Source organism: Phallusia mammillata, chromosome 3, assembly GCF_965637545.1.
Source record: "Phallusia mammillata chromosome 3, kaPhaMamm4.hap1.1, whole genome shotgun sequence".
NCBI lineage: Eukaryota > Metazoa > Chordata > Ascidiacea > Phlebobranchia > Ascidiidae > Phallusia > Phallusia mammillata.
The window spans coordinates 16,344,587-16,366,383 of NC_137254.1; the positions used below are offsets into that span (position 1 = coordinate 16,344,587).

At 38.4% G+C, this 21,797-nt stretch overlaps 2 protein-coding genes, 1 long non-coding RNA gene and 1 pseudogene across 5 annotated transcripts; 2 read left to right on the top strand and 2 right to left on the bottom strand.

Annotated features, from left to right (window-relative positions):
- The first annotated feature begins 7,127 nt into the window (after positions 1–7,127).
- Positions 7,128–8,968, top strand: LOC145218206 (uncharacterized). Its single transcript, XM_080085601.1, has 5 exons — positions 7,128–7,854; positions 8,022–8,184; positions 8,345–8,412; positions 8,488–8,588; positions 8,757–8,968. Exons 1-5 carry the CDS (start codon positions 7,716–7,718, stop codon positions 8,958–8,960), a joined length of 675 nt encoding a protein of 224 aa, XP_079941727.1. The 5' UTR covers positions 7,128–7,715; the 3' UTR covers positions 8,961–8,968.
- A 1,831-nt stretch (positions 8,969–10,799) lies between these two features.
- On the top strand, positions 10,800–12,230 carry LOC145218204 (uncharacterized; annotated as a pseudogene). The gene is made up of 2 exons (XR_013857553.1): positions 10,800–11,680; positions 11,756–12,230. The product of XR_013857553.1 is annotated as an uncharacterized LOC145218204 (transcript).
- A 953-nt stretch (positions 12,231–13,183) lies between these two features.
- On the bottom strand, positions 13,184–13,847 carry LOC145218207 (uncharacterized). The gene is made up of 2 exons (XR_013857554.1): positions 13,781–13,847; positions 13,184–13,396 (listed from the first exon to the last, which is right to left on the bottom strand). It is a non-coding gene; the product is annotated as an uncharacterized LOC145218207 (long non-coding RNA).
- A 2,288-nt stretch (positions 13,848–16,135) lies between these two features.
- On the bottom strand, positions 16,136–17,909 carry LOC145218205 (uncharacterized). 2 transcript variants are annotated; one of them, XM_080085600.1, is made up of 7 exons: positions 17,500–17,909; positions 17,014–17,164; positions 16,795–16,849; positions 16,619–16,666; positions 16,510–16,557; positions 16,393–16,449; positions 16,136–16,320 (listed from the first exon to the last, which is right to left on the bottom strand). In XM_080085600.1, exons 1-7 carry the CDS (start codon positions 17,673–17,675, stop codon positions 16,136–16,138), a joined length of 720 nt encoding a protein of 239 aa, XP_079941726.1. In that variant the 5' UTR covers positions 17,676–17,909. The 2 variants fall into 2 exon arrangements, with proteins under 2 accessions (XP_079941726.1, XP_079941725.1); XM_080085599.1 differs by having other exon boundaries at positions 16,507–16,557.
- Positions 17,910–21,797: the final 3,888 nt, after the last annotated feature.

Here is a 21,797-nt window from a genome sequence, read left to right on the forward strand (position 1 = left end):
AAAACATCTTTTGCATTTGCAATACATGTTCTGCAAGCTCTTTTTCCAAATTTAATGGTAAAGCAGGCACAAACGACCCCAGCTTAATTTGGCCTGGTCTTGAAACTTTTTCATTAAAATGTCTTTCAAGAGTGCTTTTGGAAATTTTGTATGTTTCAGCAGTTTTTTTGAAAGATAATTTTTTGGAACGGATGTCATCCAAAGCTTGCTCTAAGTCTTGTTTCGAGTACTGAGCAATTGCAGTTTTACGTTTATAATTTCAAAGCTGTATGTACTCTAACCTTATAGGAATACCAGTATGGTACTGAGTAACCTATGCCTATGAACAAACTAGTCAAGGCACCTAAGTTAAGCTCAGGCTAGGACAATGTCCCGCTTTGCCCCCATCTCTCTGTCCCGATTTGCCCCCAACGTACAGCCTCCGAAATTACCGTATTTGAAAAACTAAACAAGAGTTTAGCAAAACAACTTTTTCAATGTTTGATCACCATGTTCTAGTGTATCTGATGGAACATATCCAAGATCAACTTTTATGCACGCGTAGGCTAACTTAGATGATTTCTGAAACCTTTTCTTATAGTGAATTAAGCTAAAGGAGTATTTCTTTCATAACTGAACGAATGTAAACCAGTTCTTCAAACTTTTCCACCAACTGCTGGACAAGATGGCCGACTTTGCACAAAAACGGTTAGGGGCGCTAACAACAATATCTGCGAAAATAATCCCTTTGCCCTACTTTTGAAAAGACGCTAAGAAATACCAGAAAAATACAAAAGAAAATAATATTTTTTGTACATGTTTTTAGTGGCACGCATTAAATAAATAATTTAAAAAATTCCCAAGGTTTAAAAAGTTTTTCCCAAGATCTTGGGAAAAATCCCAAGGAGTGGCAGCCCTGCACTACAATACTGTTCAAACTTAAGACAATCAAGTGACACACATTTTTACTGAGATGTGTCAAACTTATAGAACAAAAATGAGCAAAAACTCAAAAAGCAAGAAATCTCGTTTTTTGTGCAGATGGTACGCTTAGACTTGACTTCGCCCTGAGACCATGCAGTGGTGGAACGTCAGTATGCGAGAATTTTAATACTGCACATACACCGCAAACCCCGGTAGAGCTACTAACACTGGAGAACTCACATCACAAGCAAACCTATTGTGTTAGTAGATCTACCGCAAACCCTGCATATTATCTCAAAAACTTACGACCTTTCCGTTTTAGAAAACTAACGATGTACCATATTTTCCCCCCCAAAGTTTGTCCAACTTGGTTTTCCATGAAATGTTTGATGGATTGGGATGAAACTTACGCAGAGGGTAGATATAGTCATTTAAATGTGGCAGTCGCTTTGTTTGTCTTGATAACCACTGAGCATCCCTTTAGTCCCCTTAAATGTGTTTTTAAACAGTGTCGGAATTGGCAGTAGAATATACCATTGCTGTGTTCAACCCTGTAGCCCCAAAATTTACACCACTATCGCCGTATGTTACTGGGCACCACAAACGTAAGGTTTCTCTAGTGTGACGTATCTAACTTGTGTTTGTCAATTGCTTGGTGGATTTTTTTGCACCAGGTTCCTTTCTTTTTACTTACTTTGCAACCCACAAACTCTAGTGTAGGCCGTAGTTTAACCCCCTTCTTCGTACTCCGTGTGTTGGTAGTTGATAGTGTGAAGTTGTCGCGCCACTTAGTTTTTTTCACCCCGGTCTCTTCTGCCCTCTTGCGCTTTCACGCCTTTGTGTCCGCTCTTAAAGCGGCGCCGAAAGAGGAAAGCTCAAGACCGCTCTTTCTCTCCCACGGCGAGTACTCCTGGACTCCGCTCCCCGGCTTGTGCCAGCGAGCGGCTCCTCTCCGTGCTTCTCTTATCTCCGTAGCCAATTAAGTCTGCTGGCTTAATTGCCTTTGTTTTCTCGTCGCCTTTTCTTATAATATTGTAAATAATTTAACCGCGTAACCTCCTTTTGTTTCATTAATATTTAAAAAACTCTCCCTCTTCCCCCCCTATTTTTCTGTAAATTTTCGGTTTGTTGTAAACGTGCGCCCCCCCCAACCTTCAACAAAAATCAAACTTCGTGCTCAACCACCTCAAAAGCCACTACAAAAATGACCAACACCTTCTGGAAGATAGATCATTGCACATTACAGTAACCTCATGAAAATTACGACCTCGCCGACTTCATTGCATTATTTACCCGTAACGAGATTCTCCCTTTTTACGAAGAAACGCTACAGGGTGCACGCTGCCTGAATAGGAAAAAAATCAGTTTTTAAAATCACCTTCAGAAATGATGCCAGAGAAAAACACACGGAATTATATCAAAGACTGCATAGAGGCCTCTCGTTTGGTAACAACGGAAGAGACAAAATATCCTTATTAGCTGAAAAAACCCCACGGCCAACAACAAAATAAACTTTAATCCCAGTCCCCTTAGAATTCCATGAGAAGCACTCCATCCACATCTGTGAATCGCTTGAATGGGGATCGTATTAAAAGCACTCTTTTCTTACTCACACTAAATTTTCCAACAATCTGCAACGGTTATATGAATCTGTTTATTGAAAGATGCAAACTATCTAACACACAAAGCGAAATTACAGCATTTGGTCACAAAATTCAAGTAGTCAAACCAGGAAAATCGTTCGGCCCTCTGCCAAAATTGCAAACAACGAGGGAACTCGGCTAACCAGTGTGCAAAAAAAGAACAATGCCAACTATGCGAAGCATTTGACCACAGATTGCCCTCACGCTTCACCGATAAAAAAAGCTGGGCCCAAATTCTACCAAATCTGTACAAAATTTTAACAAAAAACAACAAAACAAGATCCAGAAAAACAACCAATCCACTCCTCTCGGTTTCCAGTTTCATCTCAAAGAGCCAGCAAAGAGAAGAAGAGGACAAAGAAGGAAGAAGAAATTTGAGGAACCAAAAGAAAACGCAGCAGCAACAGTGGCAATAGCACTATCATCAAAAAAGAAACTAAGAAAACTATGCGACTCGGATATCTTTTTGATTCAGGAAGCACATAAATTAAATAAAACACATTTCGAAAATTGGACTTTAAAAAACAGTTTAATTTATTTCTTTATTGGAAAAATCCTACTCAAACCGATCACAAAGTCTAAGGTACGTTAATTTTAATCAAACAAACTTTAATAATATCCCAATAGTTATCCTAAATATATACCTCCCATCCAGTAACACAACATCGATAATTCACAAACGAAACGACCTTATTTTAAAAATAAACGAAACTTTAGACCACAATGCAAACCAATCCCAAATTTTAGCAGGCGATTTCAATCTCCTTGTTGACAAAATAGACGCATTGTCCTCCGCTTATCGGATTAAAAGTAATACCCTACTTTGGCGACAAACAATAAAAAAAATACAAACTAACTGACTGTTTTCGGCACTTTTTCCCCACCAAAAAATTCTATACACGAATAGCAAATACCTCCGCAACCCGACTGGACCGCATATACTGCCATACAGACCTTCTAAGTAAGCTATCCTATTTTAAACACAATCAAATCACTTTTTCCGATCATTGCTACGCACCAACGGCCACTTTTAATTTTAATTTAAACAAAAGATAGGCAAAATCCTATTGGAAACTAAATTTAAGTCATTTGAACGATCCCATTTATATCAATTTACTAGAAAACCTAATTTTAAATTTATTCTTCCGTTTAGAAAATATTAAACAAGAATCTGCGAGCATCCGAACGTTAAACATCAATGATCAAATTGTAACGGACCAAACCCAAATAAATGAAATCCATAACTTTTATTCAAAACTTTGGCAAAATAAAAGAAAGATCACGCAACACTCACAAGATCTTTTCCTATCAAATGTTAAAACTGACCCCGAACATAATCTGTCGGAAAAAAAAAAGAAAAAAACCTTTAACCCTAACCAAAACAGAAATTTCAATGGGCGAAATGAATTAAAATTCGTCGCCAGGCGAGCGGCCTCCCAATTGAATTTTATCGCAAATTTTGGCCCGCACTTCAATTAAATTTTCATGAAATGGCACAGAATATTTACCTTCGGAAAGAAATACTCCCTTCATTTAGAAACGCGCTAGTAAAACTAATTCCAAAAAAGGACAAAGCTCTTATTACAAATTGGCATCCGATATTCCTTTTAAATAGCGACTACAAAATAATCAGTAAAACTATCGCAACCCGGCTACAAAAGGAATCAAATAACAAAATATCCAGTGAACAGAAATGCGGTCTTTCCAAGCGATGTATACAATATGCCCTGGTCCTTATCGATATAGTGCTTTCGATACAATTAATCACGAATTTATGTTTAAAGTATTGGGGAAATTACAAATCAACGAATATACCCAAAATGGATCCAAATTATTTACAAAAAGTTTTGGGCCAAATGTGTATATTTTGGGTAGTATGTGGCAATCTGGTACAAAAATCGTTAAATGTAAACGAAAAACTTTTAACAATTTTGCTTATGAACAAACTTATTATCGGTATGGCCACAAACCTTGCCTTAAAACTGTAACCTTATGTGACAAGTGGCTTGGTTATGATGGCATATATTCGATTGTTGAACAATGAATGGTTTCTCAAAATGAGAAAAAAAGGGGTGTTAATTCGTATGTTTTTGTCTGTTGGATTCGTTGATGAGAGTTTGTGTGTGTTAGACCAGAGACTACTAAGCTTAGAAATCAAAGCAAGGATGCACAAGAGGCAGTAGCTCGTGCAGAAGGGCATTTCATTTCCGTTGCAACTTAAATATGCAGCCAAGCTTCGTAAGCTGGTTAAGCAAGTGCAAAATTAGCATGTGGTAATATAAAACACCTAAAGATCTGTACAAACATGGTAATTAATTTAAATTAGGAGTCGAAATACCTTACAATGGCATTTAAGTGTCATTTTCTTGCGTTCTTAAAAGAAACATTAGAGATCGTTAATTTTCCCAAGTGTATATGACCCTCATTTGCATTTCCTGCAAGTTTATTAAAAATCCGTTGCGATTTGGCTCCAAAAATTGAGCGTCAAACCTAAACTGCGACGTTTTTGCACCAGAGTGAAGCTAGACAGCAATCGCTATTGCGCTAAAACTAAAAAAGATACGGTACTGAAATTTTGACACAATTTTCTAAGCTTTTAGAGCGTTTCAGCGCACAAACTTTCGAAAAAAATATTTTTCAGTTATTAATACGCTTATGTTGAAATTAATATTCATCGATATGAACGTCATAACGCCAGGGGTACTCCATAAAATGTCTTGCAGAGTCTTCTCATAAACAAATGCTTCAAAATAAGCCCAAACACAATGATCTAGCAACTGGGAGCAACAAGTCGAAATATTAATATAATATGCCATACTCACGACCAACAACATCCGATGTGCGCTGGTCCTAAAATTTAACGCAGTGCATTGAAACTTTTTTTTATTCTTTACATCCATACCTAATCACCCAATCTTCTAGCAACGGAAGCGCAGCACTAATACACTATCGAATATTCATAACCGACATCCCAAAACCGAAATAATTCCACCCAAACAATATTCAATGTGCTCTGGTCCTAAACTTCATCGCTACTCCATGAAATTTACAAATGTTGTTCTCTACATTCATACCTTTAATATGAGCCATTACTCGAGCTTCTAGCAACAGGGAGTCAGCACGAATACACTATCGAAAATTCATAACCGACATCCCAAAACCGATAAAATTCCACCCAATCAATATTCAATGTGCGCTGGCCCTAAACTTCATCGCTACTCCATGAAATTTACAAATGTTGTTCTCTACATTTATACCTTTAAAATGAGCCATTACTCGAGCCTCTCGCAACAAGTTAACTGTACCAAATTTGCGATTGATAATTCATAAATAATGTCCGAAATCAACCCAAAAAGTATGCGATGTGCGCTGGCCCTAAACTTCATTGCTTCTCCATGAAATTTACAAATGTTGTTCTCTACATTCATACCTTTAAAATGAGCCATCACTCGAGCTTCTAGCAACAGGGAGTCAGCACGAATACACTATCGAAAATTCATAACCGACATCCCAAAACCGACAATGACAAGCAACCGAATGCTTTTTATAAGTGAATGCTTATTTGGGTTCGTTAAATTATTATATCATAAAATTTGCTTTCAGGTTTCTTGAATGAAAGCACCTTCTGGATCGGAGATGTCTCGTGTTGTTTGTGTCCGAGAAGCGTGTTGTTTGTGTCGGACAGCAACGCGAGGAATCTGGTCAGCCCTTGTGTAGTAAAACTGTCACAAATATTCTAGAACGCCCCATGATAATATCCCACGTCCCAATTACCACGCATCACGGGTATTTTCTGTACGTCTAGAGCAGGGGTCGCCAACCTTTACGACTCAAAGAGCCACTCGGACCAGTTTCACGTGGTAAAAAAACACTGGGAGCCACAAAGCCGTTTTAAAATTTAAAATAAAATGCAAAACGTTTTTAGTTTTATGACATTCGACTTTTTGTTGTTAGCTAGTGTTTCATTGCATATTAGACACACTGGTATAATAGTGTCGTCAGCAGAGAAAGCAACTTTACGTAGCGCTGCATATTCTGTTTTTGCAGATTTGTATTCCTTTGTTAACGCGTTTGTTGCATAACAATTGACAAACAGCTATTGTTTCGCGCGCACACACACTGCAAACAAAAACAGTATTGTCTCATATTGCATATTAACCTGCGCTTGCCACTTTCAGGCTTGGTTTGATGGTATAGAGATGGGTTGCAGGTGACTACAACAAGCGAGTACAGTTATGCTACTGCACTTCAATTTTCGTGTTCGACTTTTGTGTTCGGCATAATCGACACATAATTTTTGTTCAAATGTACAACATTTGGTAAAGTCAAAAACTGAGCCGCATCAGAGGGATCGAAGAGCCGCGGGTTGGCGACCCCTGGTCTAGAGTCTTTCGTTGCAGGCGCTATTGTGTTGTCATTGCTATAATTTTATCGTGTCGCCGTTGCCCGTTGCAGGGTTCATTGTTTTATCTAAAGGAAATCGTCATAGCGAGTTAACGCCTTTTTCCCGATCATTGTAATGCAAGGTATATAAGCGTCCCCGTCTAACGATTTAGAGAATATAATATAACATAACAGAGAAGAAGATGGAGATAACTGCGAAGTAGTGCTGGATTGTTATTTTGGTTGTGGTGTAAAAGGAAATAAATGTAAAAGGAAAGGTTTCTTGCCGATCAAAGTACACGAGCGTTAGCTGTTAAGGAACTTCCGATAGTCAGTCCTATCTTTTGCGTACCCGTGAAAACGGGAACGTGACATCTGGGGGCTCGTCCGGGATCTGACTTAAAAGCGAAGTTGAACACTAAAGGCCGGTTCACACATGACGCGGTTAGCGCGTAACTGCGGAGGTCGACGGATAGCGTTTTGCGGTTGGCATGTCACACAAGGTGCGGTTGTCCTTGGGCGGCAAAAAAACTGTGGTTACGGCGGCTGGCGGTAGAGTTGAAATGATTCAACTGTACGGCGCGGATGGCGGCTTAATTGCAAACGTGAATGAAACAGAACAAAATTTTTTTTGGTAAATATTGATGGAAATGTTTTTATATGCAACTTTTCACAGGATATGTGTAATTTGGATGCAAAGGATCATTCTTAACCAGTTTAATGTGTAAACCAATATTTTTTCACATATAGTTGTAGGTTGTAGCATAAAAAAAAACTGATAAAAAAATGGAGAATTTTAATGAATGTCTTATCGACCTAGTTAAGGAATCACCTCATTTGTACGATTCAAAAAATCGTGATTACAAGGATGCTATCAAAAAAGAAAACACATGGCTGAAGATAAGTCAAACTCTTGGGCAGCCAGGTAACTGTATCTAACTGATCACTTATGGTGTACATGATTACTATACTACACTAAACAATGACATATTAGTTGTATAGGTTTAAGTATGAATAACTATAAAGTGAGTTACTATTTATATCCAAATCAGTGGAAAAAATGCAGCTTGCTAAATATGCATTCTTGATTAGTTGAAGCTTGCACCAAACGTTGGAAAAGCCTTCGAGACAAGTTTGCAAAATTAAAAAAGGCAATGGATGAAACCACAAAAAGTGGAAGTGGTGCAACAAATGCAAGGGTTTGGGAGCACTTTGAGAGCATGAGGTTTTTGGATGAGCACCTTCGCCACAGATTGTATGTTAGAAAGTTGATAGTTTTGATTTTAAAGGCAGTGTTTAGTGGCAGAATGTTTAAGGGAAAGAAAGTCTATTAGCAGTTGACATTCTGGTCAAAATACAATTTATTTGCTTAAAAACCACACCACAAGCAAAGATAAAATAATTCTTGTGTTTAGAACTGTCAACAATATGCCCATGCTGGATCTTACCAATTCTGAAGTGGTCGAAGATTCAAATTTGATTGGTTAGTGTAATTTTTTGTTGTATTGCATTTGGTATGTGCTCAAATTAAAAAAAAATACTTTTAAAACTTGTTAAGACCTTGAATGTGTGGATGAAACATTTTCTGAAGAAACAAGATCTCCAACACCTTCATCAAGCAGCAGTAGTAATGCAACAAAGAAACGGCATGAATTTCAGGTATGTTTGATATTTTTTTGTGTTTTTTTTAACTTTGATATTTGCCATTTAACTGAAAAAAATGGTTTGTAAATAAATTTGTCAGAATGTTAAAACACTTTTCATAAATAGTGTTAATGAATCAAAAATTTGTTGCCACTTGAATTTGATTTTATGTTTTGTTTTAAGGAAAGGCTGTTTTCAATGTTTGAAAAAAATCATGAAGCTATTGCAGCAGTGACCTCTATACAAACGCAGCAAGTTCACACTGAAAATCCAGCAAACCAATTTGGCAAGTTGGTTGGCCTTAAATTAGAAGCACTGCCAGCAGCTAAGGCAGATCAAGCAATGGCTCACATTTTGCAATATTTATGTGACTTGCAGTATTCTTAATGTGATAACCTTTCTCAATGACAACCTTGGTTACTGACTGCTGTGTCTTTTGATGTGCTGTAGTCTGTACATGTGTTAACATTTTCTTTAAATGTAAATGTATATTGAAATACAACCCATAACACAACAAAGTTTGCATTTAAAACTTAAGATCTATTGGCTATGATATCCTGCCATGGTAATCGTCCTGCGGGTGAATTAAAATATTCTTTAAATTCGTATCGTATGTGTGATGCAGCTCTCGTGCAATTGTTAGAGCTCATTTGTCCAAGTGGAAATAGGTTTCCTCCCAAGTCTTCCACTCTCCATCTTCCTGGAATAACAACACCATTGTCCTCTCGTGTAATTGTTAGAGCTCATTTGTCCAAGTGGAAATAGGTTTCCTCCCAAGTCTTCCACTCTCCATCTTCCTGGAATAACAACACCATTGTCCTCTCTGTCCACATGACATGGTGGACAGTATAAATAACTTCTTGGCTGGTTATGTTGTTTCTGCAAAAAGTTGTGAAGGCAACATGCAGTCTTGGTTATTAAAACAGCATTTTCTACATCGGCTATTATTGGGCGTTTGAACACTCTCCAACGAGTTACAAGTATTCCAAATGTGTTTTCAATGACACGTCGGGCTCTTGACAAACGGTAATTGAAAACACGCTTTTCTGCAGACAAGTAATGACCTGGATATGGTCTCATCATATTTTGCTTTAAAGGAAAAGCTGCATCACCTACGAAGCAATAAGGCACAGAAACTGAAGTGTTCCTGATATTCTCTGGAGGTGGAAAAGGAAGCTTATCACTAAGAAAATCTTTACCAAAACTTGAGTTTGCAAATACTCCTCCATCACTGTGCCTCCCGGAATCACCAATATCTACCACAGAAAAGCAGTAATCTGCTGAACTTACTGCTAATAAGATAATGCTGTGGTAACCCTTATAGTTGAAGAATTCTGACCTTGAATGAGGTGGCGACTGTATTGCAATATGTTTGCCATCTATTGCTCCCATACACATAGGAAAATCCCACTGCTTTTCAAACTGTGCTGCAATTTCTCGCCATTCAGCTTGTGAATTTGGCATCCGTAAACAAATTGACTTAAAGCATAACATATTGCTCTGCATGTCTCTGATATGATGTTACATAAGGTGGCGCGACCAACACGGTAGTTAAATGCAATTGCTTGTTGAGAATCACCTGTAGCTAGGTATCTGCAACAAAAACACTTAAAAATTTAGAACAAAAATTACTTCCTCAAAAACCATACAAAAAATCACCTTAATGTCATAGCCAATCTCTGAGAGGATGATATCGGCTTTCTCCATCGCGTCGTTTGCTTTTTTATATGTGGAGAAACCAATGAAAGCAAGTAGTCAAATGTAGACACATCCATCCTAAAATATCTGTGAAAGCTTTCTCCATCATTCCTCATGTGCCTCACAAGGATTTGTTCCCCTTGACTCTCCCGTCTTTGCAAAATGGGCCTCACCCACCACCTTTCACAAAATTAACCTTACATGATGTTGTAATTTTAGCTTATTGTAATTTGTAAGTATTTGCTTAGGTTAAAAAATAATGCAAATTTTCTGACGTACCTCCGGTTCTTTGCTTCTGAACTTTTGTAGTACAAATACAACAACAAACTCTGTTCTTCCAACAGCAACAAAATTGCGTTGTTGTGCATACCGATAAAGCACTACAGTCAGCCGTTTTTATTGAACTGAAATATTCCTAAAACATAAGTGGTGCGAACGACCTAGCGGTTAGCGTGTCGCGTCAGACTATCCGGCGAAGCGCGACGCAAACCGTTGCCGTCAAGCGCGTCTTGTGTGAACCGGCCTTAACCCTTGCAAGATTGGCAATGGCGTCTCTAATACGGTACATAGAGGCGGGAAAGCAGATGGGTCTTGTTGGCCAAGACCTGCGTCGATACGCCGATGAGCAGATGATTAAGGAAGAGGAACGTGAGGTTGCGCAGTGGAGACGCGATGTCGAGGCTGCACAGAGAAAACGCGATGCAGAGGCTGCGCAGTGGAGACGCGATGCAGAGGCTGCGCAGTGGAGACGCGATGCCGAGGTTGCGCAGAGAAAACGCGATGCAGAGGCTGCGCAGTGGAGACTCGATGCCGAGGTTGCGGCTGCGCGGAGAAGACTCGAGGCTGCGAAGAGAAAACTTGAGGCCGAACGAAAAATCCGCGAGCACGAACTAGCCATGAAGAAGCTTGAGTTGGAAGCTAAGCACCGCCTTGCAGAAAAAACAAACAGGGTTACAACTAATGCAGGCAAGTGTCCAGGATGCCTGACATGCGTGCATAAGTTTGGTAGAATCAAGAAAGTCGACCTGGACCGTGTCCACCTGGTGGAAGAGCAAGGGCGCATTCCAGGGCCAATGAATAAACGGCTTGTGACAACTTCTGTTGAGAAGACGGAAATCTGCGAATCAGTGAAGCAAAACGTCGAACCGAGGGACGAGCAAGACAAAGACTCTTCGCAGCGATGCATTGAAGAGGAAGTGCAGATGTTTGACAAGGAAGAGTCGGTCTCTGTGGCACAGGCGCAAACCGCCACGATTCAGACGAGCGCTGATGAGAACGAAGCAGAGTCATCGCAGGAGCTGATCAAAATGCAATTACATTGATTGGAGGGAAGTAAGACGGTTTCTTTGAACCAGAAGACGACGGAGCAGAGCGCCATAACACCTACTGTCGTCGATAAGCGGGATCAAGAATTGTTTCAAGTTCGCCCTAATGCTGAAGCACAAATGGTGGTCGCAAAACGTCATGTTCCTCCATTACAACAGATCCTCGAGCAACCAACTGATGACAATATCGGTTTCGTGCCGACCAGTGGGAGCACCGATCAGGGCGCATTCACCTGTGTACTGTCGTCCGTGACAACCCGCCGTCAGATGAAACAGCCCATGCAGTCAGGTGGCGAATTCGCGGAATCATCCTTCCGAGATTCGAAGCCATGTCACTTTCGGGGGGATTTCCACAAGTTTCTCAGGTGCAGAAGTAAGCAAGAAAAAGGCAAAGAAGGAAAACATTGGATAGAGGAAGCAATACCTTCAGGATGCAAGGACAGTAAGCCTATTTACATGATCGGGTTAGCGATGCGCGTTAGCCCGCATAGAAATCTATCGCGGGTGTTCCCCGTTCTAACCCGCTAAGCACCTCAATTTACATGGCGCGTTTTCGTAACCCGCTTGTTTGGTGCAGGCTTCGTGTGATTTTTTATTTGTATCTTACAAACATTTTTAAAACTTGGTTGTTACAAAGCATTGTTTTGATGTATTGTGATATTAAAGGGCCCCGGCAGCGGCGATGTGACTTTTTCTACATTTTAGATATTTAGAATTTCCAAAAATCAGGGATTCCGAATCACTAATTTTTTTTGTCCTATGATTTGTCGTTTTCGAGATATTCAATCAAACAACGAGCTCTCGAGCGACACCTTGGTTTGATATGTAGCAGCGATTGTTACGTCACCTCGTACCAACTTCTAACAGTGGCGTTGGTCAGCTGTTGTTTTTATTGCTTGTTTTAGCTTTGATGCGTACATTTTTCTATTGTTTACAACTGATAAAATTAACGTAGATACTTAGTTGACAGTTAAGCAATAAATAACAACTGTTTGCTTAAAAAGGTAGGTGTTTTGTTGTTGACAAAAGGTATTTTCCACGTAACAGAATTATTGTAGGTGTTTATGTACTAACTATGTGATAATGGAGGAGTGAAAATCATGCGTTTGCTGCCATGAAATTAGTAAGTGCAACAGCAGTTAGCCAAGTTCAACGAATATTCTGAGTCGAATCTGCTTTGTATAAAAGCATATCCTGGATTTGAATAACGTGTATTAGAAGCAGCATGTTATCGATTTAAACGTCAATTGGGAAATCATGATGAGGGTAATTAACACCCGTCACGAGTAAGTTTTACTGTACTAACTACTAACATGCAACTAGCAACCTCTATACGTTACAGATATACTGCCTACTAAAATTTGTTGAATGGTGCTGGGGAAGACTTCAGAGTTACGTTGCCAGACTGACAGCCACTTGTCAACTAATATATAAGTTGTGAATTCCCTTGTGATGTTGCTGCACAACAATACATGTGGTTGCATATGCTTTTCACCCAAGGTCCCAACTCTTTGCAATAGGCTTTGTTAGAAAGTGCTGTCAGTTTCTTTTGGATTTCTGAATTGAAAACCATAAACACAAATATAGTGGTGTATGCTCATCTTTTATTTCTATCATACTTGTAGCTACATGCCAAACATAATGTTTTGTTTCTGACGATTCTTCACTAATGTATTTAATGATTTGTGGATGCCTGTCAGTCACAAAGGCTTTAATAAACAATCATTTGCTTGTGATGTTTTCAATGCATCCCAAGAATCCTTCTTTTTCCATATCATTGCTGTTTGCCACTTCATTGCTCTAGAAAATATTATGAAATTACCATCTGAATACATTAACAAGGTTAATAGCAACAATTTTATTGTTGCAAAGATCCATCATTCATCATTGTGTATGTACCAAATTTGTGTCCAGGGAAATCTGCAGTTAATTTACTTCTGGTACACCATTTAAGAGGTAAAGAAGTTTTCCTTTACACACAATGTATTTTGGTTCATAGCTTAGATTGGGTGGTTCCCAAATGAAAATATATTGATATTATCACACCTTTTTTCATAACCACACTTTTTTGTTATTACCAAGTAAATGGCATGACAATAAACTAAATTAGTATGACATAATGGTAATATTAAAGACTATAATGTTAAATGAGATTATGTCAGAAAACAATTAATTAAAGCATACCATATGCTACTTTTCTTACAACTGCTCTCAATGCCATTTCTTGCTGAAGAAGACTGTTCTAATGAATACATGGAATGGCATTTGGCTTTAACACCAGAACTTTTGCCATACTCCTGTCTGCTGCATTTTATTTGTGAAACATTCATCTGTGAAATGTAGGCTACAAAGAACACTGTATTTCGTTGGTCCCTTTTTTTCACGTTAACAAATTTAATCCAAGCTGACCGCAATCGCTTTATATTTGGAAAGCGAAAAAGTGTCAAATTGCTGGCCTTTTGATTTCCTCTTGAATTGCAACCATACAAAGAACACACTGCAGGCATTTTTGCACACTTGAGTATAAAAATGAAAACATTTAAACACCAAAATACCTAAACTGACTAACGTAATTGGCGTCGCAGAACGTTAACAACCACCGACTACAAACAAGCTCCAAACCAAGTTGGTACGAGGTGACGTCACATGGCGTTTGAGCTCAGTGACAAAATATCCGCAAGGTGTCAGTGTTTTTAGATTTAAAACGTAAATATTTGACTAGTAACTTCGATTTTTGTGGTTTTAAATCTGAAATCGTGTTTATAAAAATACGACAAACAACATATTAAAAAATAATTTTCCGGTGCCGGGGCTCTTTAAGGTAAATGAATTTAGAGTTTTCAATTGATAAGAAATGGACACAAACAAGGCTCAATTTTACCTCTTGTGTTGCAAATACTTGCTGCAAGTATACTCAGTTTTTTCTTATTTTCAAAAACGTCAAAGGTCAAGAAGGGTATTGTTTGCAGTTTTATCAAAAACAAAATCTAATCAGACAGAGAAAAAGTTAAAAAGAATTTGGATGTTACCAAGGTACTATGCATTTCACTGCCGACTTATCTTAAGTTTCAGGTTTAAAATTTTTGTATTGCTTCAGATCACAAGATTTTTGGGAAAAAAATGTCAGGAATTTTGATGATTCCCAGTGGATAAAACATTTTAGAATGCGCAAAGCTGACTTTGAACGATTAGTTGGATTGGTCTGGAATGAAATGAAACCTGGTTAGTTGACAATTCTTTTTTTTTTTTGTTTTTTTTTCAGTACTTTTGTATTTTTCAGACGAATTTGCTGTTAGACAACCAATTGATACAAAAAAACGTGTTGCCATTGGTTTATACAAGCTTGCATCCTCTGCTGAGTACAGAACCATAGGTGAACTGTTTGGAGTTAGTGAAGCTTCTGTACATAACTGTCTATTGCGGTAAGTTTTGAGAATTATATTCTTGTCTAAAATAGCTAAAAACTTGCTTTTGTATCAGGTCATGTCTAAAACAACTAAAAACTTGCTTTTGTATCAGGTTGTGTAATGCCCTCGTGAAACAGATAACAAATCACATATTTATGCCTGGCAATGAAGAGGCCCAAGAAATAGCCAGAAGATTCGAGGAAAAGTCACACTTTCCTCAGGTATGAGAAAATATGTTTTAAATTTGCAAGGTGTATATAATTGCTCTTTGTTCCTAGGTAATGGGCTGTATTGATGGTAGCCACATAGCAGTAACTGCTCCAGTTAAAGGAAAAAAGGATTACACTAACAGAAAAGGTTGGGATTCTTTGGTTCTGCAGGGTGTTGTGGATGACATGTACCGGTAAGCAAAGTTATGTTTTATTTGTATACATGAGGTCACTCGATTTTTTTCAGTTTCAGAAACATTTCTGTAAAAATGCCAGGAAGTTGCCACGATGCTACAGTCTTCAAGAACTCTGGATTATTTAAAAATTCCAATATGCTTCCACAGGTTGGTATTTGATACACATGGTGTTTTAGTGATAAACTGAGTTTTAAATGTTGTTTTTTTGTTCAAAGGTCCCGATTGTAATTGAGGGATTTCGTGTGCCATTACTAATCCTTGGTGATCCAGCATACCCACTGCTGTCCTGGTTAATTAAGCCATTTATTGGTTCAAATCTTTCAGCAGAAAAGGAATCTTTCAACTGCTATCACAGCAGTGCACGAATAGCAGTTGAAAATGCATTTGGAAAACTAAAGGCACGATGGCGTATTTTAAGAAAAATTGAGTGTGATATAACTTTTGCTCCTAAAATCATTGGGGCTTGCTGCATATTACATAATATGTGTGAAGATTTAAATGTGCCCATTGCTGATACTGTGGGTCGACTGCAATTCACTACTGTTGTGCCTCAGCAGCCAGTTAGTCGTCCATGTGATGCTGCAGACCAAGATGGTGTACTATGTAGAAATTCTTTGCTGTCACATGTTGTAAAATCTTTGCCATTGCGTGAATCTAGCCGCTTCCTTTAAATGACCTGCTTTGTTATGTTAAAAAATGCTGTACACATACATTGTTTTGTGAATTTTATTCTTCAGTTATAGTTGAGTCGCTGAGTACCTCAACAACCATACACTTAGTAAGTTCAGCCACACCACTTGCGAAGTCACTTCTTATTTCGGTCATTATTTCTCTCATTAACTGGCGATCCTTTTCACAATTGTCATTGTAAACCTTCACAAATGTAGAGAAGGATGCATCTTCAGATGATTCTGGAACACACACACATACAAATACTGACATAGTGTAGGTTTTGCAAAACTAGTTAATAACAATGCACTCACGATTTGTACGGCGTTTTTTTCGTGGTGGCTGTTTGGTTCTGGAGTTTGGCTCTGGATCTAAAAGTAGAAACAACCGAGTTTAAAAGTTAAGTTTTAAGATTTGTGTTTAACTGCTACCTGCACTCTGTGAAGTCTGTGGTTCTGCAGCAGGGGTATCATTACTTGCTGCAAAATAAACATAGGAAATTTTAATAACTGAAAATCAAGATGTACTGTTAAGCAATACCTTCAGGTTCAGGTGTGCCGATTCCTGTTTCTTCAACTACTGTATTATCTGCATTTATTAAGAAAGTATAAGACTAAACGGAGTTACCAAGTATCCCTAACTCATGCAGTAGAATTTACATGTAATGTTTAGAAGGTAATATACATCAATAAATGTGTATCAGCTTGAAGTCTTACCATCTGGATCTTTACTTGGTCCGGCAAGTGAATCCACCCCACTGCTACACATTGCCTGAATAGTTAAAAAAATCCTCTTTTATTTGGACTTTGCCTGCCTATACACGAGTATTACTGTAATAAAGTATCCACCACATTAAAATGTACCGTAAAGGTACTGCAATGTAATTAAACTTTAGCTTGCAGCAACAAAAATGTAATGTATAAAAAAATATGAACCTTTGCTGTTGGTCTGTGTTGAAACAGTGAGTTCATTTTTGTGTAAAACTCCCACTGGGTTCCTCTATTAGAAGCACCAGAAGTGTTTAAAGTTACTTTGATTTTATTGTATGCTTTTTTGAGATTTTTCCATTTTTCACGAATTTGCTCCCTTGAGTAAAAAAGGAAAGGCTTTAAAAGGAATATAAGGAGGAAACTAAACATCATGCATAGAACAAATCACTTTGTCTACTTGCTTCTTAACTATTGCATGTAGTTCAATTTAAAGAATTTGGGAGATTAACAAGAAAAATTCTAATCTTAAACATAACTGCAATAATTTTGTTAATGCATTCTAAATCAATCGCAAAACATAAAACCCAACAGACAAGCTCAATTAATGACACTTGATTAAGTTAAAGGCTCAGTCTAACTTTTAAGTTTTTCTGTCTCCTTTTCTGTCTCCTGGGGCTTTGCATTTAATTGTTTTATTTTTGTTATACTAACCATGTGTAAAACATATTAAACTGCTCCATTTGTTTAGCTAAATTTTGAAAAATAACTTTGTTTCTTTGTGTTCTTCCATCAATTTTTTGAAGAACCCTGCTTTCCTGCACTAAATCTATCAGGCAATTGATGTCACTTGAGCTCCAGGTTGCTCTTTTTTGGCTTTCAGTATCCATTATTAATTGCTACAACCTGTATCTGACCCCTAAAAATACACATTTAGATTCACCACCAAATCACTAACCCGGTATCTATGCGTGTAACCTACCGTCGACGGGCGGGTTATCGTTGCCGCCTGCTAGCCCGCTAAAAATCGGTCAACCGTAGCGACGCAAACCGTGCGTCAAAATATGCGGGTTAACTTAGCGAGTTAACTCGGTTAATTTGTCCATGTAAAGAGGCTTAATGACTGTCGGGTGGCATTAATGAGTTGTGGGAACATTTGTGCCGGACTGCGCGAGAGTTTGAAGAAAATCTCCTTTTGAAAACGGGGTTGTGTCACAAATATTCTAGAACGCCCTATGATAATATCCCACGTCCCAATTACCACGCATCACGGGTATTTTCTGTACGTCTAGAGTCTTTCGTTGCAGGCGCTATTGTGTTGTCATTGTTCTACTGTGCTATAATTTTATCGTGTCGCCGTTGCCCGTTGCAGGGTTCATTGTTTTATCTAAAGGAAATCGTCATAGCGAGTTAACGCCTTTTTCTGAATAAATGTAAAAGGAAAGGTTTCTTGCCGATCAAAGTACACGAGCGTTAGCTGTTAAGGAACTTCCGATAGTCAGTCCTATCTTTTGCGTACCCGTGAAAACGGGAACGTGACAAAAACCTTCGCCTCAATTTTGTTTTGATTTTGCAGCAGTGAGCATTCCCGGAGGAATTGTTGAGCTGCAAGATCGGGCCCCCGTTCCTCGGGTCGAAATCCAGGTCAAATTAGGACAAACCCCGGAGGACTGATTCGGAGAATCACAGATGATATTAATCGGCTGGTTGAGAAGACCAAATTCCTGTTTCCTCGTGCCAAGGGTATATTTGTATCAATTTTAGTTATGATGCCAAACCTTTTGATGCGCATTAAAGTTTATTTGGCGATTACACAATTTGTTTTTGGCAGGTGTTTTGCTCTGGCATACTCCCACTTCATTGGTACTGCTTTAGTTATTGGTAATCAAAGACATCCTTACTCACCACAATAAAGTTGAAAATTACCATTCTTTGAACCACTTTTGTTATGTTTACCTGCGAAGTGTGCTGCGGCAGAAAATTTTAGTTCTTTAATGTGCCCCATGCTTAAAAAGTTTGAGAACCACTGCCAAAAAAACCTTATACAATGAGTTGTACACAACATGTGTTTAGGTATAAAGTTGTCATTGTTTCAAACATATATAAAAATCACCCTGATGTCACCACCTAGAAACTGGAAAAGCACAGATCTTACCGTATTGTTATAACGTTTCAACGTTTTCTTTGATGTAAATTATACCAAATGATGTTTTGCACTTTTCCTAAGATTTGAAATTTCGATTTCAACTGTTGTCCACGTTTCAATAAAATCTTGTAATGTTTCTTGATGTTCTTATGCTACTTTATCAAATAAACAAATTCTAAACTGTCCGCAAATTAGGAAATGCAAACATTTTGAGGTTATATTGCAAAATGCTTTAAAAACAGCATAAATGACAGGCAAAAATTGTTTGTCGCATAGCGCGGCGTGCCGATTTTGCTGAGTCAGACGTCTTTTTTCTTACGATTTTGTCGCATTCTCTCGTATTTGGTTCAGGCCTTAGCGAGGCGTTTGCGAGGACACTTCGTAATACCAAATACGTCACTATATGCAGTCGGCACAAATGTGCACTTAACATTACAAGGGATATGTCACTTCACACCACAACTGATACGATTCATGCTGCAATAAATGTTACCGTTGCATTTCGCCATCTACGATAAAAAATCGACCTTGCAAAATGCTTCGATGTGATTTTCGTTGAAAGTCCTGACGTGGCCCTATTAGATCAGGCCGAAGCAGAATGGGCTCAAGTTGACAGGTGCTTCAATAAACATCCAGAAAATGCTATTGCCCCAAATCCGCTAATATACTTCCTGTTGTATTTGTTGTACTAACGATTGCTCGGATTCTATTCTTTTGTTGCTGCCTATATGCCATTGCCAGGTGTTTCGTCTCTTTTTATCTGCATCGTTGTGCCCAAAGCGTCGACGTGCGCGCCTCACAGATAAGACGTGACCTGTAGTTCGGTCAGCTTGTCAAACCCGTTTGAACGCGGCAGTGTACAATGTATCCTGTGTTTTTACTTTTATTCTTTTTATTGATGTTTTATTTTGTGGTTTTATAGGAACTGAAGATGCCATTAGGCGAAATATATATTCCAAGATTTTATCGACTGATTTCGTTACTTGGAAAATACTTTCCATTCTTAGTTATTGAATTAAATAAACGGTGATTGTCGATGACCATGCTGTCTGTTTAAATACTCTCAATTTAGAAAGAAAATACACAAATAGTCATGGCCCCCCTAGACAAGTTTAACATGATGAAGCTTATCGCAAAAAGCAAATATGGCGAATTACTACAAGCGTAAGGTCGTCGCTCCACCTCAAAGACAAGATGCCAGCTCTAAACAAGTTTAAAAGGGAATCAACAAGATGCAAAATTCTCTCCCACTCCAATCCTACTTGGACGTGCTGCGGTCGTCATAAACAAGTTGTACATTAGACACAACTTCCATGCTCTTGTGGCTTTTTAACACTTTATTACTACTGTTATTTAGCGTTATCATCCCTTGCTGTGAGAGCAATTTTAGCAAACGCAGCATAGAAAACCTGTTCGAACATATATTCCTATGCTTGAAAAATGCTATTCTTAAACATGGAGATAATGAATCGTAACAGGTGACAACCATTCTGTCTCGCTCGCCAACATTGGCGTTCATTATATTACGATTCAGGCAGCGCGCTTTGTCAAAAAGACGGAACTGTTTATGAGGTTTATCAACAACATATTTTATCTCTGTTTTGGCAATGACAATTTCAGAAAAACTTTTAGTGGTGTGAAGAGCGTGTTTGCATCCCATGGTTTGAAAATAATCTCACAACTATATAACAACCGCCCAAACAGAGGGCCATGATTTATTTATTTCTTGATGTGAACCACGCCATCAACCGAAAAGATAAATTCAAGTTCAAAACAATAGACTATGTGAAAGATACCGGACCATGCCAAACGGATGGTTCGATCACCCTCCTTCCTTTTTTAAATCGATAATACGGGGAGAAGCAAAACGACTACCAACCTAAACTTCCCCCTTCCTTCTAATGCACGTCTTTGGCTAAGTACAGTTGGAAACCTTTTTTGATTCCAACCCAGTGTTTAGTGAGCATGTTCGTTTTACACATACCATTTTGGCACTTGGACCGAAACAAATCAAAAAGGTAAGTCACTATATGATGAATCGCGAAGTTTACTTTCCTTACTCACTTAAACTCTTTAAATCTAACGAAGTTCAATGTTTTATTCCGACTCCCAATAACCGTAAACGAGCGCAATGTTGTATGAGATGAAATCGCTCATGTGCAACCATTGTGAATGTAGCTGAAAGTCTTTTAAAGAAAAAGTATATATCAAACGTAGATCAAAAAGTCTTTAAATGTTCCTGAATATTCCTCACCTATTTGCAGTTATATTTTGAATTAGCATCCCTGCCAAGCAAAGAATTCAATCATTTTCGCCCAAACTGTAAATTTAAAAGCTTACGAGGTTTATTGAAAGAAAAACATTTTTTTTAAACGTCAGTGCTACTGGTGATGCAATATTTTAGGCACTTAAGGAAACAGTTTTTAGACTTGGTCTTAAGCTGTCAGATTGTGTCGGCTTAGGCTGCGACGGAACTTCGGTGATGGTGGGAAAGTACAATTCCATTTGGTCCCACCAAAAGGCAGTTTCTCCTAATTGAGTTCTCAATAAATAATCGTCATTCTCTCGCTTTATGCGTACAAAACACCTTTGAAGAACTGCCAGCCAACTTGGGATACGTTTTAAGCTAAATCCACAAATGGTTGTGCAACAGCGCCTAGCGAAGAGACAGTTTGCAGACCTTATTTGACGTGATGAATCCGGATGGCGAACGGCATGGTACCCCGCTTCCGTTCCAAAAACTTTCTACAACATGATGGTTGGTAAGAGAAAAAACAATTGGAAACATTTTTACCAACTGGTTTGAGCTCCAGGGGTATTTCAACAGTGTTCAGCTGATTTTCCGCAAAGGAGCACTGTACTATGT